General features: G+C 44.9%; 1 protein-coding gene across 1 annotated transcript in view; it reads right to left on the bottom strand.

Annotated features, from left to right (window-relative positions):
- The window catches only part of LOC137368742 (trans-2,3-enoyl-CoA reductase-like), a 202,532-nt gene that overhangs the window by 93,342 nt on the left and 83,756 nt on the right, over positions 1-25,434 (bottom strand). Inside the window, exon 3 of the mRNA XM_068028931.1 lies at positions 24,521-24,565. Within this exon, the coding sequence (XP_067885032.1) occupies positions 24,521-24,565 (45 nt within the window). The remainder of the gene's footprint in view (positions 1-24,520; positions 24,566-25,434) is intronic.

Here is a 25,434-nt window from a genome sequence, read left to right as displayed (position 1 = left end):
GTCCTTGGTACTTGGGCACTGCCAGTCTGAAGGGCCACTCTGTCAGTTGCTTCCTCAAAACAGCACTTCTGAACCCCCCTCAGCCCCCCTCTCAATTAACCCCTATGCTAGGAGCTTGATGGCATGATGGAAGCTCAACCCCAGATCCCTGGTTCCTCAACTCCCCCTCCTCCAAGCTAAATACTTGGCTACGCTGCACCAGCCTTCCTGTAAAGACAAACTCCTTGACCCCACAGCTGCTGAATGCAGCAATGATCACAACTACAGCGCAGTTGCCATCTTTATTTCCTGATGGGGCTCCGACACCCTGCGGTTCCCGTGCACTGCTCATAAAATTCAAACGGGGATGAAAAAAGCCGGTCAGTTCGGTCTTCAACAATCTTAACACGCTCTCAGTTGCCGGTTTTGAAAAAGTGCGCACAGTTCTCACTCGACTTCCTGTCTGCCCCGGTAAAATTTAGACCAGGCATGATGGCATCAGAGATCTGTCCCGACGCCACCCCACGTGATTTTTTATGCCTTCAATGCCATTCATTTTGGAGCCATAAAATCCTGGCCATGTTGTAGAAAACTATCCTGAGCACTCCCAACAAATTCACTCCCTTTCTGACATGCTAGTCAGCTTGTACCAACCAATATGAAAGTTAAAATTGCCCATTAAAACCACTCTGGCTTTGCTGCATGCTTGTCTAATCTCTGCATTTCTGTAATCTACCACTTCACAGTAGCTACTAGGAGAATTATACACAACTCTCACTACAGTCTTAAATCCTTTTCCATTTCTTAATTCTACCTTGCTTACCTCTCATTATATCCTCTCTTATCATTGAAGTGATTTTATCCTTAAACACTAAGGCTACTTCTCCCACTCTACAATTTTCCCTAACTTTCCTGTAGACCTTATAAACTAGTATATTTATTTCGCAGTGCTGACTGTCTTGCAGCCATGTCTCAGTAATGGCTACCTTGTCATATGTGCCTGCTATTCATTTAGTTTGTTCCTGATACTCTGTGTGTTTGTATAAAGAATGCTTTTTGGGGCCCGAGACCTTAACCTGTTCTTCTGCTCTAAAGTTTTACTCACACTTTCCTATTTCTCAGTCCTGGGTCAGGATTTTACTAAGCTCCCGACGTTGGGCTCGGTGGCAGTGGTGGGGAGGGGGGTGGCGGTTGAAGGGCGGGAGCATGCGGAAGGAAGATCATTCTGGCAGTTGCCCGCCACATAGTCCGACACTGGGAGTGCTGGGCCCGATCTTCCCGGTGGCAGCAAGGCTCCATGTTGGGCCCCCCACCCCCACTGATGGGTGATGGGATCTGGATTAGCATGTTTAAATGAATGAAATGAATAGATTTAACTCCAGTAAACTGCAATATTATCTTCGGGCCGCAATCTTCTGAGCATTGGCCGGCACTTACGCACCTTCTCTTTCCCATCCAGGGAATGCTGCCGCCACTGAGGTGGGGAAGGGGGAACTTATGATTTTTAGTGCACTTTCCCTATAACGCTGCAATTTTTTCCTTTTCAAAAATATGTCTAATTTCCCTTTGAATCTGCTTCCACTACACTTTCAAGCAGTACATTCCAGATCATAGCAGATCACTGTATAAAAAATTTCCTCATCTCCCCTCTTTTTTTGTCAATTAATTTAAATCTATGTCCTTTGGTTACTGACCCTCTTGCTCGAGGAAACAGTTCCTCCCTATCTACTTTCTCAAGCCCTTTCAAAATTGTGAATACCTCGATAAATCTCCCCTTCATTTTTTTTTGCTCCAAGAAGAACATTTTCGGCTTCTCTCATCTAACCACATAACTGAAGTCCCTCATCCCTGGTATCATTCCAATAAATCTTCTCTGCACCTTTGCCAAGGTCTTGACATCCGCTGCAACGTGTAAAGTGCACGCTTGGACACAATACTCTCAATGAGGCCTAAAAAGTGCCTTATATACATTCAGGATAACTTCCTTGCTTTTGTACACTTTTGTCTCTATAATTAGAGTCTTACATGCTTGTTTAACAAGTTTAACAACTTGTCTTGGCACCTTCAAATATTTCTGTACATGAACCCCCACATCTCTCTGTTCGTGCACCCTCTTTAAAATTGTACCATTTAGTTTATGTTGCCTCTCCTCATCCTTCCTCTCAACTCATTTCACAGTTCTCTACACTAAGACTGTAAAAGAAAAATGACTAGTAAGTCTCTTTGTCTGTAAGAGCTCCATTGTACATGGATTTTCCATGGGCCTAATCCTGGGGTCATATGGAACACACAGCACATTTCCATCCTGAGCAGAGCAAAAATTGCACACATACCCAACTGAAATGCATTATATCATGGTTATTGCTACTTGAAATTCTGAAAATCGATGACTAACAGCTCATCGGTGAATCATTTTCAAACAACTCAGAATGATAACTGTATTTATTCAGCAGACACATGTCATATACAGAGGGCTGGATTTTATGCCAGGCGGACAGGAGCTGGCCACTGACTTAAAATTTGGTGGCGAACCCGCTTCTGCCCGGCCCGGGGATCTGACCCGCATTTTATGGGTCCCCGGGCTTTAACTGTTCTGAGACGGGACTTCCACCCGCTTGAGGGAGGAAGCTTGAGCCACTTTTTAAGGGAGTTTTCAAATTGTTTGAATGGCTATCCTTTTCCTTATTTTTGTGGAAGTTATTTAATGTTATCATCCCATCTGATTTATAAAATAAGCATGTGTAATGGCCACTACCATTGCAAACTGATAGCTAAAAGCTTTGCAAAAGTGAGTTGAATTGAATAATCTTTCAATGGCTTCATATGTGCAGCTGCAGTCTTGACAACACTTGCTTAGTCCTGCAATGCACGGAAGTTACTTCATGCTGTGATTCACATGGAGAATTAAAACATAAATACACCTATATTTAAACTTCTCCAGCATTATGTTTTAAAAACCTTCTGTAAATCGCATGATGAGCAAGGGTTGACATTGCTTCAGCTGTACATGGCCTCGAAATCTGCCAGAATCTTGTCATAGGCAGGATTATGGGGGGAAGGGGGTAATTCATATCTTATTAACATCCTGTAACACAACATATTTGAATACCAATGCTCTGTGCTAACACACAATCTATCCAAATGTATATATATTGGGCTGAATTTTGCAGACCCCCCCCACCCCTGACACCGTGGCAGGGTGGGGGTGCTGGAAAATGCCTCCATGGTGGGCCGCCATGACCCCAATGCCGGGAAGGCCCAGCCAGATATTGCCGGCTCACAGGCAGTTGACGCCATTTCCAGGGATGGACAGCCTGCCCCCTCCACGCCATTGGGGGATGGGCGGCCTGCCTTGGCTATCTAAATGAGCCGCCATGCTTAATATCGTGGTGGCTCCGCGACCTGCAGCCCGTTCATGGTGGTGGGCGTCTAAATTTCAGCCCATTGTATGGAAAATGTAAGAGCAGATTCCACAGTGATCTCACATACACCAAAGGAAATAGATAACACTTTATTTCAAAAGCAAATTAGCCCTTAAACTAATAAAAAAGGTCAAAGGAAATAATTATCTTCATGGGCCAAATGGTTTTGCAAGTTTGTAGCTGAAACATTGAAATAAATTAGTCTTGTTTTGAGAAACTTACTCCAATATTATTAACATTCTGCCTTTGATGCTATATAAAGCACAAATGTGCATTTAAAATATATTTTGTCTTTAAAAAAAAACAAACTGTAATTTTACTTATCTTACTGTCCATATTTGCAAGCCCATTTTCTCATCTGCTCAGTGTGCCATCTGGTATTTTTCATCTTAGTTTTACTGATTTTGACTTATCCCAGCCTGTGATGCCTTTTCTAACCTTGCTTTTGGTTGTCTTAAATTGGGATGTATTTGTGATTCATGATGTTAGCATACAACTGGAGCATGATCTCTGCAAAAATTGGGGGAAGAAAGAATTTCACATGAACTATATAAGTGTCTGTATACTAATAACACACAGTACAATTTCACCCAGGCTTGGAACATTGGCTGCACAATTGTTTCAGCCTTTAATGTACTTATGTGTCAATTGGCAGAGGAGTTGCTGCAGACAAATAGATTTCTTCATGCCCCCAAAAGCTTGACAGTGCCCAGTCAAGAAAGCTTTTCCACAGTGTTCAAAGGTTTAAAGTACAGACTGCAAAATTGAAACAGAGCTGGTTAAGGATTTGTTTTTGTTTATACAGGAGGAGAAATTGGACTTTGTTGTGGCTGTTTTGTAGCTGCTTATGTGGTCTCCTAACTCTCGAAAATTGGGTCTGAGATGCACACACACCCTTCTGTGCGTTGGGCACCATCTTGATAAAGGGGAAGATTGTGTAGCTGTTTGTAACAACTGCTGGCAGTGTAGTGATAATGTTACTGGACTAGTAATCCAGAAACCTAAACTAATGAGTTGGTGACATAAGCTCAAATCCCACCGCAGCAGCTGGAAGTGTAATAATAAAAGACCTGAGAAAAAAAAATCACATTAATAACCATGGGCTGAACTTTATTAGCCCGTTGCAGGTCCTGGCAGTGGGACTGAATGAGGGTGGTGTCGCTGCTGGTCATGTATGCAACCAGCCACTGTGATCAGGCAGTGACTGGCCTATTTGCTTGCAGGAGGTGCATTGGATGATGGGGGGTGGGTGGCAAGATGCCAATGGCGTTGTCAGCGGAGACGAATACAGGTGCTGGCACCACATTTAAAGTGCTGCCAGCCATGCTTAAACTGCTGCTTCACTGACTGATTTTGCTGCTGCTTTATTTTGATGCTGCTTTGCCTTTGCTGCTGCTTTGCTGCTGAACCCCCTGCTCGGAGTCACTGTGCTACTGAACCCCCTGCTCAGAGGTACTGTGCTACTGAACACCCTACTTCGAGTCACTGTGCTGCTGCCCACCCTCTACCTGGAGCCACTGTGCTGCTGAACCTCCTGCTCGGAGTCACTGTGCTACTGCCCACCCTCTACCTGGAGCCACTGTGCTGCTGAACCTCCTGCTCGAAGTCACTGTGCTGCTGCCCACCCTCTACCTGGAGCCACTGTGCTGCTGAACCTCCTGCTCAGAGTCACTGTGCTACTGCCCACCCTCTACCTGGAGTCACTGTGCTACTGCCCACCCTCTACCTGGAGGCCCTGTGCTGCTGAATCCCCTGCCTGGGGTCACTGTGCTGCTGAACCCCCTAGCTGGAGTCACTGTGCTACTGAAGCCCCTGCCTGGAGCCACTGTGATGCTGAACCCCTGCCTGGAGTCACTGTGCAGCTGAACCCCCTGCCTGGAGCCACTGTGATGCTGAACCCCCTGCCTGGACTCACTGTGATGCTGAACCCCCTGCCTGGAGTCACTGTGATGCTGAACCCCTGCCTGGAGTCACTGTGCAGCTGAACCCCATGCCTGGAGTCACTGTGCTACTGAACCCCCTGCCTGGAGTCACTGTGATGCTGAACCCTTGCCTGGAGTCACTGTGATGCTGAACCCCTGCCTGGAGTCACTGTGCAGCTGAACCCCCTGCCTGGAGTCACTGTGCTACTGAACCCCCTGCCTGGAGTCACTGTGATGCTGAACCCCCTGCCTGGAGTCACTGTGCAGCTGAACCCCCTGCCTGGAGTCACTGTGCTGTTGAACCCCCTGCCTGGAGTCACTGTGCTGCTGACCACCCCCTGCCTGGAGTCACTGTGCTGCTGAACCCCCTGCCTGGAGTCACTGTGCTGTTGAACCCCTTGCCTGGAGTCACTGTGCAGCTGAACCCCCTGCCTGGAGTCACTGTGCTGTTGAACCCACTGTCTGGAGTCACTGTGCTGTTGAACCCACTGTCTGGAGTCACTGTGCTGCTGACCACCCCCTGCCTGGAGTCACTGTGCTGCTGACCACCCCCTGCCTGGAGTCACTGTGCTGCTGTGCGATTGACCAAAACCTCAAAAATCTAGGAGCTCTCTGGAAGCCAAGAGGACCATATCAGGTGGAAGACACCGGGTGGCCCCAGGGTTCAACGATGACCCCCTATGGATACTCCTTCAGGCTGCAAGGGAAAAGTGGGAGATCCCCTTCCCAAGGGAGGGCAGGAAAAGACTCTCCTTGCTGACTAAGCATAAATATGCCACCAGCACCTACTCCAGAGTCATCTGACGTAGTATTCGACATTTCAAATGCCACTCCCGTCACATTTTTGGCCAGGCCCCGCACTTCAATTATAATAATTGTCCGCCTGCTGCGTGGTTGTGGTGGGCTAGCCGCACATGTCGGCTCCCCTTCCATGTCTGCCGCCGGAACTGTGGCGAGCTCATTAAATTCAGCCCAAGGACTTTAAACTAGTAAATGGTGGTGCTGGGGCGGGGGATGGGATTGGGATGTGGGGAAGGCTCAGGTGGAAAAGATAGTGTCAATAATAGAAAAAAAAACAGAAAAGAGAGTAGAGTAAGTCAGAAATTGTGCTTAACAAAATGTAAAGTGATTAAACCAGGGACCGGGAGAAAAAAGCACCACCATGCCACCGCTGCAATCTTCCTCATAGACAATAGGCCGGTCGGTCTGCCCTGCCCCCCACAATCACATGGAGGGGGCCGGATCTCCAACACTAGAAATGGCGTCAGCTGCCTGTGTGCACGCGCTGGTGACCTTTTTAAAGGGCAGCCAGTCCTGCAGGCTCATTTACATTTTTAAAGTAACACCCCCCCCCCCCCTCAATACATTGATTAAAAATCTATAAGCCCTTTCCCACCCCGCAAATTAAATTCAATATTTGCCCTCTCCCCCCAAAAAAACACTTACCTTCAATACTAGACCTTCCCCCACACTGAACAAAGTGCAGAGGTCACCCCTACCCACCATTCCCTACATGAGTAACTAGTAATGCAAATTTATCCTCCTTTCCCCCCCCCCCCACCCCCACACTGTACTGCACCATCTAATTGGATAGCTCTTTCAAAGACCTGATACAGACACAACGGGCTGAATTTTATGGGCCCCCCTGAGACGGGTTTGGAAGCAGGGGGGCCCATAGAATTGTGAGAGGTGGCGGGGGGCGGAGGGCCCATCACCTCACTGTCACTACAAAACTTTGTCAGGGGCAGGATAGACCGAAAACAGCTTTCCTGCCCAGAGGCCAATTGAGGCCCTTAAATGGCCTACTAACAGCCACTTAGGGGCCTCTTCGTGCCATCCTGGAATTTACCCAGTGGTGGGATGGCCTCCACCACATGGGGAAATTATCCAGTAAAACAAGGCAAGCTCTCTTCGGGCTTCGATGGGGGCTGGGGACCCTCCTCTGTGGGGGGTTTTCTGTGACCCATGAAGAGCCCCTACTGGGAAAACCTGAACCTCCCTGAACCACTACACTAAACGCCGACCCCACCGCCTCGCTGGAGCCTGCCAGTCTGGCCCCCTGCGAACCCGCGCCTCTTACCTGAGGTCTACGGTTCCAGTGCTGGGCCTAGATCCAAGGCCTCTTGCAATACCGGCAGTGGCCACCACTCCCAGTTGTGCTGCTGATACTGCTGAGCTACTGGCCCTGTGATTGGCCAGCAGCTCTTGGAGGTAGAATCCCTGTCTTTACAGGGACAGAGATCCCGGCATCAGGCTGTTAATTGGCCTGGCACCATAGAACTGTACGTGGGGGGGCTCCAGCTGGCTGAGGCGGACCCCCCCCCCCCCCACCCCACCTTTTTGGCAGCTGCGGGAGCACCGCGGTCAACACAAAATCCAGCCCAATAAGCTGAATAGCCTCCGTCTGTGCTGTACGATTCTACGATACCTTAATCTAAGGCAAAATAAAAGGACATATAATGAAATAATAACAGAATATTAAATTCCATCAAACATCGGAACTAATATTTACAATTTGCAATATAACTATGCCTATTCTTTTTCAGTTTCATTCAGGTATCTTTTCAGAATACTGTGATTGAATAAACTGCCCAAAATTTCTTTGTACTTCAATAAACCACATCAGAACTACACTGGCATGCTTGAAAAGTAACATGTAATATTCCTTGTCACAGAAATTAATGAAAAAGACAAAAATAAGGAATACAGTGTTTGATCAAAAAACACAAACGATTGGCAGATTGGCATTAAGTTTATAATTATTCAATCATTCAATAATTGTGCAACACACACTGAAAATCTTACAATGGAAAGAAAAAATCATGGGACAAAAGGTAAATAAAAGATACTTATTCAATGCTACATTTTTGGATTTCTTTCCTTTTTCACTATAGATTGTTTCTGGTTTTCATGCCTTACAGCAATTCACCTTTTTGAACTCTAACTTCTTTGTTCCAAATGTCACAAGTATTCTTCAGTATTCTCTCATGTTTAACATCACTATTTACTTGTACAACTATACCTTACATCCTCTATGATCTGGAGGGCACCTTTACTACCCAATATCCAATTAACAGCTAGTGTAATTCAGAGATCCGATACTGATAACTTGACCCTGGCTTTCTCGGCAAATGAACTTCAGGACATTGAGAAAACGCTCACTGAAGGTTGAAGTTCTCTGGAAGTCTCCTTCAAAAAATGGAGACTCTGACCAGATACCGCCAAGACTGGCATTTCACCCTTCCACCTTGAACAACTTGAAGGCCAAGGAAGAACTTCACATCCAGTTCTGCAGCCAACCACTCACCCACAACCCAATGCCAAAATACCTTGGCATCACTCCTGACCATATATTGACCTATTGGCAATACCTCCAGAACACTGGAGCCAAGGTCAAGACAAGAGTGAATCTCATAAGGAAACTGGCGAATATCACCTGGGGCAGCAGAGCTAACACACTATGCACTGCTTCACTTGCCTGGTCTACCCAACAGCAGGACACTACTGCTCAACCTGGCTCAGGAGCCACCACATAAACATGGTAGATATCCACCTGTGGGAAATCATGAGGATTATTCCTGGAATGTTGAGACCAACACAGCTCGAGTGGCTTCCTGTGCTAGCACACATTGAACCTCCTGATGTCCACAGGGAAAACATTCTCCTGAAAGAATACCACCGGTGATAGCTAACGACACACTTCGATTGATACAGGATCACAAAAATACACCACACACTAGCCTGAAACCTCATAGTCCCTACTAGAACACACTCCACACCCTACAAACCGACAACAACCCCACCTCTCGATAATGCACCTTCTGGTTGACTGCTAACATCACCAATCGCAATCCGGTAACTGACCTGAGCAGTGAAGTCCCAGATTTCAACCTCCCATGGAAAATCTGGACAACCCTCAACCACTTGATGATGGGCCAGGGAAGATGTGGAACATGAGGATCAGCTCAAATTATGACTGTGGCCATCTAAGTCAGACCACTGCTCATATATTGAACTCTTGCCCTGAGAGATCCATTCCTGGTGGCATCACAACCATTCACATTGCATCAGCTGAAGCCAGTGAATGGATTGTTAACCTCATACATCGGACTATAACTACTTCCCTAGTCATACGTATATATATATATATATATATATATATATATACAGAGATCTTAATAATAACCCCTTTTTTGTGTACTGGATACTGTGGCCTCACAGTTGCTGCCACTAACATTCTTGTATGTTTTTGGAAGGCAGATTGAAAAGCATTCTAGGGAGATGAAAGCAATTGTGAACTCATAAATGGGTTTGTTTAATATGAACTATATGAATGAACAGAATACAGCTTCCCAGTTAGAAACATTCAGTCCTTATACATGAAACATCAAAGTAAGCTCCTCTATCATGTAATGGACTGAACATACATAAATGTCAGCAGTCCTACAACAAACTGCCAAACTATTCTTTTTGTTGCTGCATGTGCTCATACCTGAGCCTGGAGTTTCTCATTTCCCTGACTGACTGCATCTCTGACTGTTTCAAAATTAGAATTAGAATTAGAATTAGAATATTACAGCGCAGTACAGGCCCTTCGGCCCTCGATGTTGCGCCGATCATCTGACCTACACTATTCCATTTACATCCATATGTCTATCCAATGACCACTTAAATGCCCTTAAAGTTGGCGAGTCTACTACTGTTGCAGGCAGGGCGTTCCACGCCCCTACTACTCTTTGCGTAAAGAAACTACCTCTGACATCTGTCCTATATCTTTCACCCCTCAACTTAAAGCTATGTCCCCTCGTGTTTGCCATCCTCATCCGAGGAAAAAGACTCTCACTATCCACCCTATCTAACCCTCTGATTATCTTGTATGTCTCTATTAAGTCACCTCTCCTCCTCCTTCTCTCTAACGAAAACAACCCCAAGTCCCTCAGCCTTTCCTCGTAAGACCTTCCTTCCATACCAGGCAACATCCTAGTAAATCTCCTCTGCACCCTTTCCAAAGCTTCGACATCCTTCCTATAATGCGGTGACCAGAACTGCACGCAATACTCCAGGTGCGGCCTCACCAGAGTTTTGTACAGCTGCATCATGACCCCGTGGCTCTGAAACTCGATCCCCCTACTAATAAAGGCTAACACACCATATGCCTTCTTAACAGCCCTATTAACCTGGGTAGCAACTTTCAGGGATTTATGTACCTGGATACCAAGATCTCTCTGCTCATCTACACTACCAAGAATCTTCCCATTAGCCCAGTACTCTGCATTGCTGTTACTCCTTCCAAAGTGAATCACCTCACACTTCTCCGCATTAAACTCCATTTGCCATCTCTCAGCCCAGCTCTGCAGCCTATCTATGTCCCTCTGTACCCTACAACACCCTTCGACACTATCCACAACTCCACCGACCTTCGTGTCATCCGCAAATTTACTAACCCACCCTTCTACACCCTCATCCAGGTCGTTTATAAAAATGACAAACAGCAGTGGCCCCAAAACAGAACCTTGCGGTACACCACTAGTAACTAAACTCCAGGATGAACATTTGCCATCAACCACCACCCTCTGTCTTCTTTCAGCTAGCCAATTTCTGATCCAAAGCTCTAAATCACCTTCAACCCCATACTTGCGTATTTTCTGCAATAGCCTACCGTGGGGAACCTTATCAAACGCCTTACTGAAATCCATATACACCACATCCACGGCTTTACCCTCATCCACCTGTTTGGTCACCTTCTCGAAAAACTCAATAAGGTTTGTGAGGCACGACCTACCTTTCACAAAACCGTGCTGACTATCGCAAATGAACTTATTCTTTTCAAGATGATTATAAATCCTGTCTCTTATAACCTTTTCCAACATTTTACCCACAACCGAAGTAAGGCTCACAGGTCTATAATTACCAGGGCTGTCTCTACTCCCCTTCTTGAACAAGGGGACAACATTTGCTATCCTCCAGTCCTCCGGCACTACTCCTGTCGACAATGACGACTTGAAGATCAACAACAACGGCTCTGCAATCTCCTCCCTGGCTTCCCAGAGAATCCTAGGATAAATCCCATCTGGCCCAGGGGACTTATCTATTTTCACTCTTTCCAAAATTGCTAACACCTCCTCCTTGTGAATCTCAATCCCATCTAGCCTAGTAGGCTGTATCTCAGTAATCTCCTCGGCAACATTTTCTTTCTCTATGACTGCTGTAGAATGACTGAGAGTGTGAGAGACAGAGAGAGAAAAAGAGAGAGCACACAGGGAGAAACAGAGAGAGAGGCAGATAAAGGCTGTTCTCTGATACCTCCCCCAATCAAAGTTACCACCTTCAATAATACTCCAGCCCTGCCACTAGTGTGGATGTTCCTGTCTAAGCCCCTCACCACCACCTTTGGTAAGCATAGTACATGAAAATCTATCTACCATCGAGGTGCAAATTACTGTGGCATATAATCAATGACCCCCTGGTGTCTCACCACTGATGTGACATGTATAAGCACATGATGACTATTCCATCTGGCATTCGACCTAATTACCCATATGAAAATTCTAAAAGGCTTATGTATATCTGGGAGTTAATCCTTTGTGAGTTGAACCTGATTTTCTATCAAAATGACGGTCCTGAATTTCCTGGGAGTATTGGGTACATTGCCAGCATGAAATGGAGAGTAGTACAATGAAGAGAATGGAAAATCAGGCATTACAATATGCTAATGAAGGCCCCCCGCTGAGCGGATGGGAGGGCAATACCGAGGCCTTGCCACTGCCGATAAAATGCGACAGGGCCTTCTTGGCGTCGGGGGTCATGGCGGGCTGCTCCTGCAAGTATTTTATGGGCCCCACCCCAACGTCCCCCAATATTGAGGGGCAGGTAAAATTCTGCTGTAAAGAATTTCTACTGATGGCTGGATTTGGCTGAGAAATTCAGACTATCACAAAAAAGGTCCAAAATATCAGACGGAGGTGGGGTTAGCAGGATGACTTTTGCTATTTGAATTCCCATGGCTGCTCCAAGCAGGATGACTTTTTCTATTTGAATTCCCATGGCCCCTCCACCCTGCACATCCAGTGATTTGGCCACTAGAAAGAAACTGCCAGAGGGCGGCAAGTGGGTCCTATTGAGGGTGTTCAAGTCTGGATTATGTCTGGGCCAACCAAGAAGACTGACTGCAGCAACATGGAAAATCAATTCTGTACAAAGGGGGCCTGCTTTTTTCACTCTTTCATGGGTTGTCAATGTCACTGGCAAGGCCAGCATTCGTTTCCCATCCCCAATTGCCCTTGAGAAAGTAGTGGTGAGCTGCCTTCTTAAACTGCTGCAATCCCTGGGATGTAGGTACACCCACAGTGCTGTTAGGAAGGAAGTTCCAGGTTTTTGACCTAGCGACAGTGAAGGACCAGTGACATAGTTCCAAGCCAGGATGATGTGTGACTTGAAGGGAAAATTGCAGGTGGTGGTGTTCTCGTGCGTCTGCCGCCCTTGTCTTTCTATGTGATAGAGGTCATGGGTCTGGAAGATGCTGTTGAAGGAGGCTTGATGAATTGCTGCAGTGCATCTTATATATGGTATAAACTGCTGCAACTGTGAGTTGGAGGTGGAGGGAGTGAATGTTTAAGATGCTAGATGGGGTGCCAATCAAGCGGGCTGCCTTATCCTGGATGGTGTGTTGCCAAATGTCTACCATTCACCAAGCAGCATGCCCATGGTAAATCTTCCTCCCCTCTGCCCTCACCATGTGCTCAGGTTGTGCTCATATTAGCATTGCTTCCCATTGGCATTATTTAAATTGTTTTATTCTGTCCAAACCTAAGATACTCTGATGATACAAACAGTGGAATTCAATAGTGGAGTGGGTCCAAGAATTTTCAACACAAATATAAATTAAACCAAAAATCCTCTCCAGGCCAAATATGCAAAACACTCAAAATATTACACTTCTGTATCTCTTAGATATTTTGCCACTTGACCTGCTATCTGGCGAACAACAACAACTTACATTCATATAATAACTTTCATATAGGAAAATGTCCCAAGGCGCTTTGTAGGAACGTAAGCAGCCAAACTTTGACACTGGGTCAAAGAATGAGATTTTCAGAAGGGTGTCTAAAAGCTTGGCCAAAAAGGTAGGTTTGAAGGGGATCCTTAAAGGAGCATAGAGAAGAAGTAGAGATACAGAAAGGTTTAGGAAGTGGATTTCAGAACTTAGGGCCCAGTTTGCTGAAGACACATCCAATGCTGGGCAAAGGAAGTGGTGGATTCACTACACAGAAATTGTGGAAATGCTGAATTTTCAAAGGGCTGTAGGGCAAGACAGGCTTACAGAGGATAGCAGGGGAAAGGCCATGAAAGGATTTGAACACAAAAGTGAAGATTTTAAAATCAAGATGCTGGTGGACTGGGATCTAAAGTAGGTCTGTGAGCACAGGTGTGATGGGTGAATAGGACTTGGTGTGGGTTGGGATACAAACAACAGAGTTTTGGATGAGCTCAAGTTTATGGAGGATGGTAGTTGGAAATCCTCCAGGGTAAATTCTCAGGGCTTGATTTTGTTGCGCTAGCGGGGCTCCCAGCACCAGGCCGAAAAGGCGAGCAGAATGCCACCTCAGCCTTTTGGAGCCCCCCTGGTGCAATTCAATTACACTCAGGCACTTAATTGCCCGGCATCGGGATCCCTGTCCCTTTAAAGACGGGGATCCTGCCTCCAAGTACTGCTGGCTAATCAGGGCTGGCAGTTAAGCAGTATCAGCAGCACCACTGGGAGCAGTGGCCACTGCCGGTACTACAAGAGACCTTGGACCCAGGCCCAGTGCTGGAGCTGGATCCAAGTTAAGTGAGGCAGGGTCGCTGGGGCCAAACCGCAGGCCCCAGCGAGATGGGCGGGGGGGGGGGGGGGGGTGGAGGGCAAGGAGGGTGGGTGTTTAGTGCAAGGGGAGGGGGTTTCACATAGGCGGAGTGTTTCCCAGATGGGTCACTCCATGGGCCACAGATTGCCCTCAAAGGAGGGGCCCCCTGAAATTGACAGGGAGGTCTCCTCGTTTTATTGGGTGACCTCCCCGTCTGGCGGAGACCGCCCCACCCCCCCTCCTGCACTGCTGGTTAAATCCCAGCGGCAGCAGGAAGAGGCCCTTAAATGGCCGGCAATAAGCAATTTCTTACTTAATGGCTCTTTCTTTCTCAGCTTTTATGGAATCTATTTGTCCTAACTAACTCCTTGAAGATAGCAGAAGCTATGCTTTAATGGTGCCCAGTTCATAAAACCTCTCTGCCTTGATTACATGCTTGTCTAAGCTCTGCAGTTGTATAATCTGCCGCTTCGCAGCTGCTACTGAAGACTCATGCCTAACTCCCACTGCAGCCTTAACTTCTTTTCTATTTCTTAATTCTACCTGTAAAGTCTCCACTGCCTGATTACATGTTATTATATCCTCTCGATCATTGAAGTGATTTCATCCTCAATCAGTAAGGTTACTCCTCTGCCTCTACCATTTTCCTTTTTCCTCTAGACCTTATAATCTGGTATATTTATTTTCCATTCCTGATCAGAATAGCTACCATGTCTACACCCTAAGTTGACCTTTCCGCTGCAAGTCATTCATCGTGTTTCTTTACTCTGGGCATTCTCATTTTTCTTATTTCTCTCTTCTGATTTCATTACTTTATTTAGTTTTCCCTTTATCTGTCATCCTGAAAGCAATATTTCTGGATCTATTCTCTTTCCTTTTGTTTGTTTAAGAATTATTATTTATACCACCTTTTCCTCCTGATAAAATACCACTGTAAAAGCAACTGAGACCAAGAAGGTCAAAATAATCGAAGAAGGGTCACTGACCCGAAACATTAACTCTGCTTCTCTTTCCACAGATGCTGCCAGACCTGCTGAGTGATTCCAGCATTTCTTGTTTTTGTTTCAGATTTCCAGCATCCGCAGTATTTTGCTTTTATTTTAGTGTCAAAATAATTGTCTACTAAGTTCAAAAAGCTGCCGATCAAGCACGTTTTTGAACAAATCCCACAAGATGTTGAACTGAAAGTGAGTCTGGGGAATTAATAAAAGAGAATAAGGAAATGGCAGATGAAATGAACAGGTATTCACTATCGAGGGAACAAGTAATATCCCAGAAATAGCTGGAAATCAGGAAATGGAAGAGAAGGAGGAACTCAAGAAAATTACAATCACCGGGCAAGTGGTACTGAGTAAATTGTTGGAGTTGCGGGTTGACAAGCCCCTGGGTCCTATGGACTTCATCCTTGGTTCCTTAAAAAAAGTGGCAAGTGAGATAGTTGATACATTGGTTCTAATTTTCCAAAATTCCCTAGATTCGGGAAGGTTCTATTAGTTTGGAAAATAGCAAATGTAACTCCTTTGTTCACAAAGGGAGGGAGACAGAATGCAGGAAACTACAATTAGCTTAACATCTGTCTTAGGGAAAATGTTAGAAGCTATTATGAAAGACGTGAGAGCAGGGCACTTAGAAAAATTCAAGGCAATCAGGCAGTGTCAACATGGTTTTGTGAAAGGGAAATCATGTTTAACCAATTTATTGGAGTTCTTAGAAGAACATGTGCTGTGGTTAAAGGGAAACCGGTGGATGTATTGTACTTGGATTTCCAAAAGGTATTTGTTAAGGTGCCACATCAAAGGTTATTGTGGAAAATAAAAGCTCATGGTGTAGGGGGTAACATATTGGCATAGGGAGAAAATTGGATAGATTACAGGAAAGAGAGACTAGGCATAAATGGGTCATTTTCTGGTTGGCAAGATGTAATGAATGGTGTGCCGCAGGGCTCAGTGCTGGGGCCTCATCTTTTTACAATTTATATAACTGACTTGGATGAAGGGACCGAAGGTATGGTTGCTAAATTTGCTGATCACAAATAGATAGGTAGGAAAGTAAGCTGTGAAAAGGACATAAGGAGGCTACAAAGGGCTATCGATAGGTTAAGTGAGTGGGCAAAGACCTGGCAAATGGAGTATACTGTGTGAATATATGAAATTGTCCATTGTTGCAGGAAGAATTTTAAAAAAGCATATTATCTGAGATATAGAGGGAAATGGGTGTCCTAGTGCATGAATCACAAAAGGTTAGTATGCAGATACAGCAAATAATTAGGAAAGCTAATAAAATGTTATCGCTTACTGTGAGGGGAATTGAATACAAAAGTAGGGAGGTTATGCTTCCGTTATAGGGGAATTGGTGAGACTACATCTGAAGTACTGTGTACAGTATTGGTCTCTTTATTTAAGGAAGGATGTAAATGCATTGGAAGCAGTTCAGAGAAGGTTTACTAGACCAGTACCTGGAATGGGCAGGCTCTCTTATGAGGAGAGTTTGGACAGGCTAGGCTTGTATTCACTGGAGTTTAGGAAAATAAGAGGTGACTTGAATAAAACATCCTGAGGGGTCTTGACAGAGTAGATGTGGAAAGGATGTTTCGCCTTGTGGGAGAATCTAGAACGAGGGGTCACTGTTTAAAAATAAGGGGTCGTCCAATTAAGACAGAGATGAGGAGAACTTTTTTTCTCTTAAAGGGTTGTGAGTCTTCAGAACTCTCTTCCTCAAAAGGCAGTAGAAGCAGAAAGCTGAATTATATAAGCTCGCCACCGGGCTCTTGTGCGCCACTGAGCCCCTGCGATATTATGTGTGGTGGCTCATTTAAATGGAGGGGGGCGGAACGGCTGCCCCTGATGACGTAGAGTGGGTGGCCACTCTGTCCCCGGCAATGGTGTCCGGCGCCACCGGCCTTCAAGCCCTTCTGCCGCATTAACATCTTTAAAGAAACATTGCTGTAAGACTAATTGTAAAATATTCAAAAATCCATGGAAGCTCCTCTACCAACCCCGCCCCCACCCCCACCAGTGACCATACGCTTTATTTTTGGGCCTTTCCCACCAGAAAAATCTTTATTCCCAAGCCAAACATCCCCTCCCCCCAAACTTAGTCACCTTTGACTTTCAACTCCTTCCCACCAACCCCTCATCCAATGGAAACATTTTTCTCCGCTTCCTCTTCCACCCCGCCCTGATAATTTCACTCTTCTCCCCTCCCCATTAGTGTCTCGCCTTGCATCCTCAAATGGGGACTGGATGGCACGGGACTTCCGGCCACCGGCTGAAATATCGGCGTGGGACGGCCGCCTGGTCCATGTAAATTATTTAACATGCATTAGCATACATTTTATTAGGCAAATGAACGCCCTGCTGCCGAGCAGCAGGGGGACCGCACCCAGACCTCGCCATCGGTAAAATGCGACGGGGCCTTCTCAGTCTCAGGGGTCATGGTAGGCCACTCCCACAAGTATTTCACGGACCCCCTTGCCATGACCCCCGACATCGAGGAGCTGGTAAAATTCAGCCCAGAGCCTTTAAATATTTGTATGGCAGAGGTAGATAGATTCTTGATAAGCAAGGAGATGAAAGGTTATCAGTGGTAGGCGGGAATGTGGCATCGAAGTTATAGACACAAACAAACTGATTAAAATCTGAAGCAATTGAATCAAATTAAGATGAAACATATTTTCTGCAACTGTAGCTGGTTTTTAACGCCTTATGTGCCAGGGCAGGATGAAAGAGCCACTGCTATTCTGCATCTGTCTGGACTAATGCTTTTTCCTTCACCACACTATTAGCACTCCATTTGCCTTTGTCCCACGACATCTTTGTCATTTAATCTCTCCTGTCCTCTGCCCCATCACGCACCTTTCCTTTTGTTCTCTTCCCCCCACCCCCACCCCGCCTTCATTTGCTTAAATGCTATTACATTTCGAACCTTTGCCAGTTCTGATGTAAGGTCACAGCCCTGAAACATTAACTCTGCTTCTCTCTCCACAGATGCTGCCCAACCTGCTGAGTATTTCCACCATTTTCTGTTTCTATTTCAGATTTCCAGCAACTGCAGTATTTTGCTTTTATCCCTATGTTTTAGGGTTAGGAATGCACCTGCACTGGCCAATATCTGATTCTGAAATAGCATGTCCAGGGTTATAATCATAGGACCCTGTTGTAATCTTATCTAAAAAGCTAAAAGCATGGAAACACTTGAATAAGAAGAAACCAGATGCAAATTATTAAGCTACAACATACTAAATGAAGATACAATTAAAGTTCACTTACTTTACTATTTAAAACCCGACATCATTAATGAAAAAAAGAAAAACCTTCAAAACTAGTCCTGGGTTTCTACACTGACTCGTACTTTCTTTAACAAATACCAGCACTGAAATATCTTGATGAACCACAGTCTTTCAACAAACTGCTTAATTTTTTTTAATGCACTTCCCTTAGTGGACTACCCTGATCTCCTATCTTTGTTCCTTTGTCTTTTATTCTCCTTGTATTCACAGGAAGTGGGTGTGAGGCATCTCAGTGAACTTTCTCCCAACTACAAGTTAAGTGAGAGGTCTGTCAATTAAACCCTCCATTTATCTTCCCCTGAGTGGGTTCTTACTAGACTACGCTGGCAATTAATCGCCCCCACGCTTAATGAATCAGACCATGTCAATTATATTAGGTGTAGGTGCTTGCTGGAAGCTCTGATGTGAAATCTCTGTTGTCCCTATTGGCACATCTGGCTTGACTAAACAACTCTTCTTTTCACCTCAGATGGCAGCTGGACTTTATGATTTGTACCTGGCTTCTTCTCACTCAAGTGTTTCCATGCTAAAAGATTGCAGAAGTGTATAAGATAAGATTACAACAAGGTCCAATTGCTATAACCCCAGACATGCTTTTATAATTAGATATAACTTGAGGGGAACTTACTCCATTCTATATTTTCAACAGGCACCTAAAAGCTCAACAACACAAGTTATAAGTGTCTTGCTCTAATGTCTTTCTCATTCGATCCCCGTTATATAATGAACAGTGCAGGAGGGCATGCCAGGAGCAGCACCAGGCATATCTAAAAATGAGGGGAAGTCTGGTGAAGCTACAACACAGGACTATATGCATTCCAAACAGCTGAAGACAAGGCTAAGCAGTCCCACAACCAAGCAATCCCACAGTCCTGCCACTTTGTGGTGGACAATGAAACAACTAATAGGAGGAGGCGACTCCACAAATATACCCATCCTCAATGATGGGGGAGCCCACCAGATCAGTGCAAAAGACAAGGCTGAAGCATTTGCAACAATCTTCAGCCAGAAGTGCTGAGTGGATGATCCATCTTGGCCTCCTCCTGTGGTCCGCACCATCACAGATGCCAGTCTTCAGCTAATCCGAACACTCCACGCGATATCAAGAAATGGCTAAAGGCACTGGATACTGCAAAGGCTATGGGCCCTGTCAACATTCCGGCAATAGTACTGAAAATTTGTGCTCCAGAATTAGCCGCGCCCCTAACCAAGCTGTTCCAGTACAGCTACAACACTAGCATCTACCCAGCAATGAGGAGAATTGCCCAAATACGTCCTGTCCACAAAAGGCAGGACAAATCCAACCAGTCCAATTACCACCCTGTCAATCTACTCTCAATCATCAGCAAAGTGATGGAAGGGGTAATCGTCAGTGTTATCAAGCGGCACTTGCTTAGCAATAACCTGCTCACTGACACTCAGTTTGGCTTTTGCCAGGGCCACTCAGCTCCTGACCTCATTACAGCCTTGGTTCAAATATGGGCGAAAGAGCTGAACTCCAGAGGTGAGGTGAGAGTGACTGCACTTGACATCAAGGCAGCATTTGACAGAGTATGGCATTAAGGAGCTCCAGACATAATGGGCTGAATGGCCTCCTTCTGTGCCGTAATTTTTCTATGGTTTCTGCATGTGCCCCTCCAAGCCACACATCATCATGACTTGGAACTATATCACTGTTTGTTCACTGTCACTGGGTGAAAAACCTGGAACTCTCTTCCTCACAGCACTTTGGGTATATCTACACCACAACAGCTGCAGCAGTTCAAGAAGGCAACTCAGCACTACCTTCTCAAGGGCAATTAGGGATGGGCAATAAATACTGGCCTGGCCAGCGATGTTCACATCCCATGAATGAAGAAAACAAAATGTCCTTTCTCAGCTTACTGTTCTTTCCTGCAGTGTTTGTCTTTACATTTTTTAAATCTGTTGTGGGGCCATCTTAAGAGATGACCAGCTGAAGAAGGAACCACCTTAAGAAGCTTAAAGTGGAGGTCACTGAAGGAAGTGATGTTGCATCACACATGACCAGGGAGTTGTGGATGTAGCCTGACAGAATAAGGCGTGTGTTGGTGTGCTCCTACAGAAGATGTATGTATGTGTTCTCGTTAAGTTGGCTTGGCCATGTGAGCCGCATGGAAGATGGCAAGATCCCCAAAGACACATTGGACAGCGAGCTCGCCACTGGTATCAGACCCACCGGCCGTCCATGTCTCCGCTATAAAGACGTCTGCAAACGCGACATGAAATCGTGTGACATTGATCACAAGTCGTGGGAGTCAGTTGCCAGCATTCGCCAGAGCTGGCGGGCATCCATAAAGACAGGGCTAAATTGTGGCGAGTCGAAGAGACTTAGTAGTTGGCAGGAAAAAAGACAGAGGCGCAAGGGGAGAGCCAACTGTGCAACAGCCCCGACAAACAGATTTCTCTGCAGCACCTGTGGAAGAGCCTGTCACTCCAGAATTGGCCTTTATAGCCACTCCAGGCGCTGCTTCACAAACCACTGACCACCTCCAGGTGCGTATCCATTGTCTCTCGAGATAAGGAGGCCCAAAAGAAAGAAGTTAAGTTATAACTTAGCATGTTTCCTTTGGATATTACTTGCACTCTTGTGAACCTTACAATCATTCACATACCAAAGGAACAAGTGATATTACAAAATCCAGCTGATCAGGAACCATCCAGCACCTAATGGTGCCAACTAATGGTTAACAGATGTATTGGCCATTCTTATTATCTCCCGAAGATTAGTGATCAGATTGGCAAAAGCATAGCAAAGGAAGATTAGAGCTCATAGCTTTCCTTTCCCAAAATATTTTCGGGGTAAAAATGGATCTTTTCTTTATTTATTCATGGGACGTTGGCATCACTGGCAAGGCCAGCATTTATTGCCCATCCCTAATTGCCCATGAGGAAGTGATGGTGAGTTGCCTTCTTGAGCTGCTGCAGTCTGTATGGATTGTAATTTTTTGTTTTGAAACAACTGAGTGGCTTGCTACGCCATTTCAGAGGGTAGTTAAGAGTCAACCCATTGCTCTGGGTCTGGAGTCACATATAAGGCTGGGTAAGGAAGTTTTCCTTCCCTAAAGCACCTTAATGAACAGGTTGAGTTTTTAAGATAACCATCAGTTGCATAGTCGCCATTACTGCTATTAGCTTTTTGAGGGTAATTATTACTTACCTGTCCCACAGAAAGTCAATGGAAACCCACAATTCAGGATTCCCCCACATGTTGTGGGCTTTTAATGATGGGCCAAATGGTCTCCTTCTGTGCCATAATTTTTTTCTGTTACTATGTAAAATGTAATTTTTCAAGGCATTAATTTCTGAAAACATGCTTACTGTATTTTTTTTAGATGATTCAATCCAATTAATATTTACAAATTACAGAACCGAATATAAATGTCCACGTGCCAGCGGACCAGGATTAGCTGTCCTTCTTTAATAATTCAAGAGGCATATGGATGTCTTCTATTCCAGACATACAAAGTGACATAGGTGGAAGCAGGAAGTTACAAAGGAATAAATAAACAAGTGAATGGGCAAAATTATGGCAGATGGAAATCACTGTGGGGAGGTAAGAGGTCATTGATTTCAGATCTGAGAAAGACAAATGGGCATATTTTCTTACTAATAAGAGATGGAGCATTGGAAAACCAAAATGATTTAGGTGTCCATGTACACAAATCACTAAAATGTAGGGCTGGATTTTTTCTGGAGATGGGGATCCTGGTGGCAGGCTGGAAGGCGGCGGGGCTATTTAACGGCAAGCAGGCAATTAACTGCCCCACTGTCCCTTTAAGGGATGAGCTCCTGCCTCCAGAGCTGCTGGCCAATCAGAGAGCCAGCAGCTCTGCTGTACTGGCAGTGCCAGTGGAAGCAGTGGCCACTGTCAGCATTGCAAGAGGCTGTGCAGAGGAGAAGAGTCCGGATACCCCAGGAGAGATAAGTGGGGTCAGCCGAGGCACCGATGGGGTGGGGGTGGAGTTAGTGAGGGTGGCGAGGGTCTTCCCAGGGGGAGGGGGGGCAGTTGCCGCTTGAGGGCCCTCTGGGGGCCCTGGACTACCCCCAAAGGAGGGACCCCACCCCAGCCCCATGGCGGCAGGCCCCTCTGTCCTCCATTAAATTGAGGTGAAGGCGGGAAGAGGCCCTTGAGTGGCCATTAATTAGCTATTTAAGGGCCTCAATTGGCCTGGGGCTGTCCTCTGCCTTCTCCGCCCAGACTAAATTGGAAGGTGTAGGGAACACAATAGGCAGTCAGCATCCCCCCACCACCCCACCCCACCTAAATTGGTCAAATGCTATCTAATCAAGCCTATTATACCTATTTTCCATCACAGTCCAGATTGAGATTTACATATAGGAACAAGAGTTGGACATTCATCACCTTAAGCCCATTCTCTCTTTTAATTAGATCATGGCTGTTCTGTATTTCAATTTCATTTACCTGCCTTTGATCCATGTCCCTTGATATCCTCTTCTAGCATGAGTCTATCGATCTCAGTCTTGAAAATTTCAATTGAACCAGCATCCATTGCTTCCCACCAATTTTATGGGCCCGCTGCTTCTGTTCCTGTCCCTAGCGGGCCCCTAAGATTCAGCCCATAGTGTGGAGGTACAAAATGTAATGAAAAAGGTGAATGGTATTTCAGCTCTGGGCCAAATGAGTTGGAAAACTAAAATAAAGAAGTGATGCTTAGTCAGAATCCATGTGATGACCACTACATTCAGTATTGGGCCTCAAGAAGGATATATTAGCCTTGAAGAGATACAGCACTGATTCACCAGAATTATACAAGGGCTTGAAGTGTTATAGTATGAGGACAGGTTGCATAAACCTGGTTGGAACTCCCTTGAGTTAACAATGTTGAGGGATGATCTAATCAAGGTGTGAAAATGATGAAGGGATTTGGCAGGTAGATGCAAAGAAGCTGTTATTTTTGTGGACAAATACCAAAGAATAGGGCATAATCTTAAAGTTAATGCTAGGGCATTTAGGAATGTAACTAGGGAGCACATTTCATATTAAGGGTAGTGGAAATCTTGAAATCTGTCCACACCCCCTCCCCCCTACAAAATGGTTTTGGGATGCCATGGAGAGGGCAATTAACAATAAATGAAAATGGACTTACAGGAACAAGAGGTCAAGTAAACACAATTATAAACATTTTGACGAGATAAATGCTCACAACTTCAAATTCCAGTAAAACATTAAGTGGAAATGATAATTAAAAATATGGATTTTAAAAAGAACACAGGAAGGTCACATCTAAAGGCAGAAGTCAGATGACACTTCAGAAATAGTATAAAAATGAGAGGTTTTGAAAGCAAAGTTCAGAGGTGTTGTATCCTCAAACAACATTTCTCATCCCATGCCTTACTCGGGGGATTTAGGTAAAAGTTTACTTTAAATTTTGATGGATATTCTGGATATTCTAAGATAATTTTGCTGTAACATTAGCAAGGTTAAACTTTTGGATTCTATGTTAGAAATAAGAATATGTGTTACATCTCTCAGTAATATTTGATATTATGATATACTTATCCACTTAAGAAGTTTATTGCATGTTAAATTCTTTCATAAATATATAAAGGCAATAAATTGTCTCATGTAGTATTCTGTATACAACTACAAGTACCCCCTCTCTGTGTACCTTTAAGTGGAAAGAGTTGCCCAGACCCTTATAATATCTGGGATGTTTATGACTTAGCCATAATATTTAAAATAGGCTATCCAAAAGATGGTAATATTCTCTGTTGGTTTTCTTTCTTTGAGGGAAGCTAGCTCAATTCTTTGAACCCAAATAAGTGTCTGAGAATTTGTCTGGTTTGAACTTGATTAAAGGAGATTCATAGGGATGTACTCCCGATTTGGGTTAGCCCCGATAAGGGGTTAAAATCATAAATCACTTCAGGACCATTTAAAAGTGAGGCTTAGTAATTTCCAATCACACCAACTGTTAAAACTTAAATAGCTATTTTAGTAATTTAGTATCTCATTGACATTATTTTTATGATATAAGTGTGTCTCATTGCATTTCTCATATCAAGCTTTTTACTAAAACTTACTGCAGTCCAGTTGAAGGCCAACACGTGAAGGATGCCACTGGGGACCTATAAGAAACAGAAAGAAGACAGAAACAATATTTAGTATTGCTTACCATTAATTGAATCACATGACTGATTTCAGTGCTACAGCATTTGTAGTTAGGAGTATCCAGTCCATTCCTGTTTAAAAAAAACCACCAAGGTCCCTAACAAAATGTCAAACATATTTTAGTATAGTTTTAAAAGCACTGATCAGAAAGTTCTAGACTACTTTTAAAATATAAGTTTACAATTAAATTAAATAACAAATGTAGAAAGAAAGAATTGCATTTCATGATCTCAGGACGACCCAAAGCACTTTCCAATCAAGAAAGTACTTTTGAAGTTTAGTCACTACTGTAATGTAGGAAACATAGCAGTCAACTTGTGCACAGTGAAGTCCCACAAAAAGCAGAGTGATAATGACCAGGTAATCAGTTTTATTGATGTTAGTTGAGGGATAAATATCAGCTAGTACACCAGGAAGAATTCCCTGGCACTGTTTTTTAGAATAGCATCATAGGATCTTTTACATGCACCTGAGAAAGCAGATATCATTTAACATCTCACCTAAAAGGCAGCACCTCTAACAGAGCGACACTGAAGTGGAAGCCTAAATTATATGCTCAAGTGCCTGAAGTGAAACTTGAACCCATAACTTTCTGAGAGAGATGAGAGAGCATTACCACTGAAGCAGAGCTGACACCTAAGCTGGAATTCTACACCCTCCAAAGAGCGAGATGGTGGCGGAGGGGGATACGCAAAATGGAGCAGGAGGCTTGGGGGGGGCCTTCCCGACCCGCTCCCGCCACTTTACGCAGGGAGGCAACAGCAAAAAACAACCCGCCTGCCCCAGTTAATGGCCACTTAAGGGCCTCCACCCACCGCCACGGCAA

The sequence above is a fragment of the Heterodontus francisci genome, chromosome 4 (assembly GCF_036365525.1).
Source record: "Heterodontus francisci isolate sHetFra1 chromosome 4, sHetFra1.hap1, whole genome shotgun sequence".
Taxonomy (NCBI): Eukaryota; Metazoa; Chordata; class Chondrichthyes; order Heterodontiformes; family Heterodontidae; genus Heterodontus; species Heterodontus francisci.
This window is presented reverse-complemented; position numbering and strand designations above follow the sequence as displayed.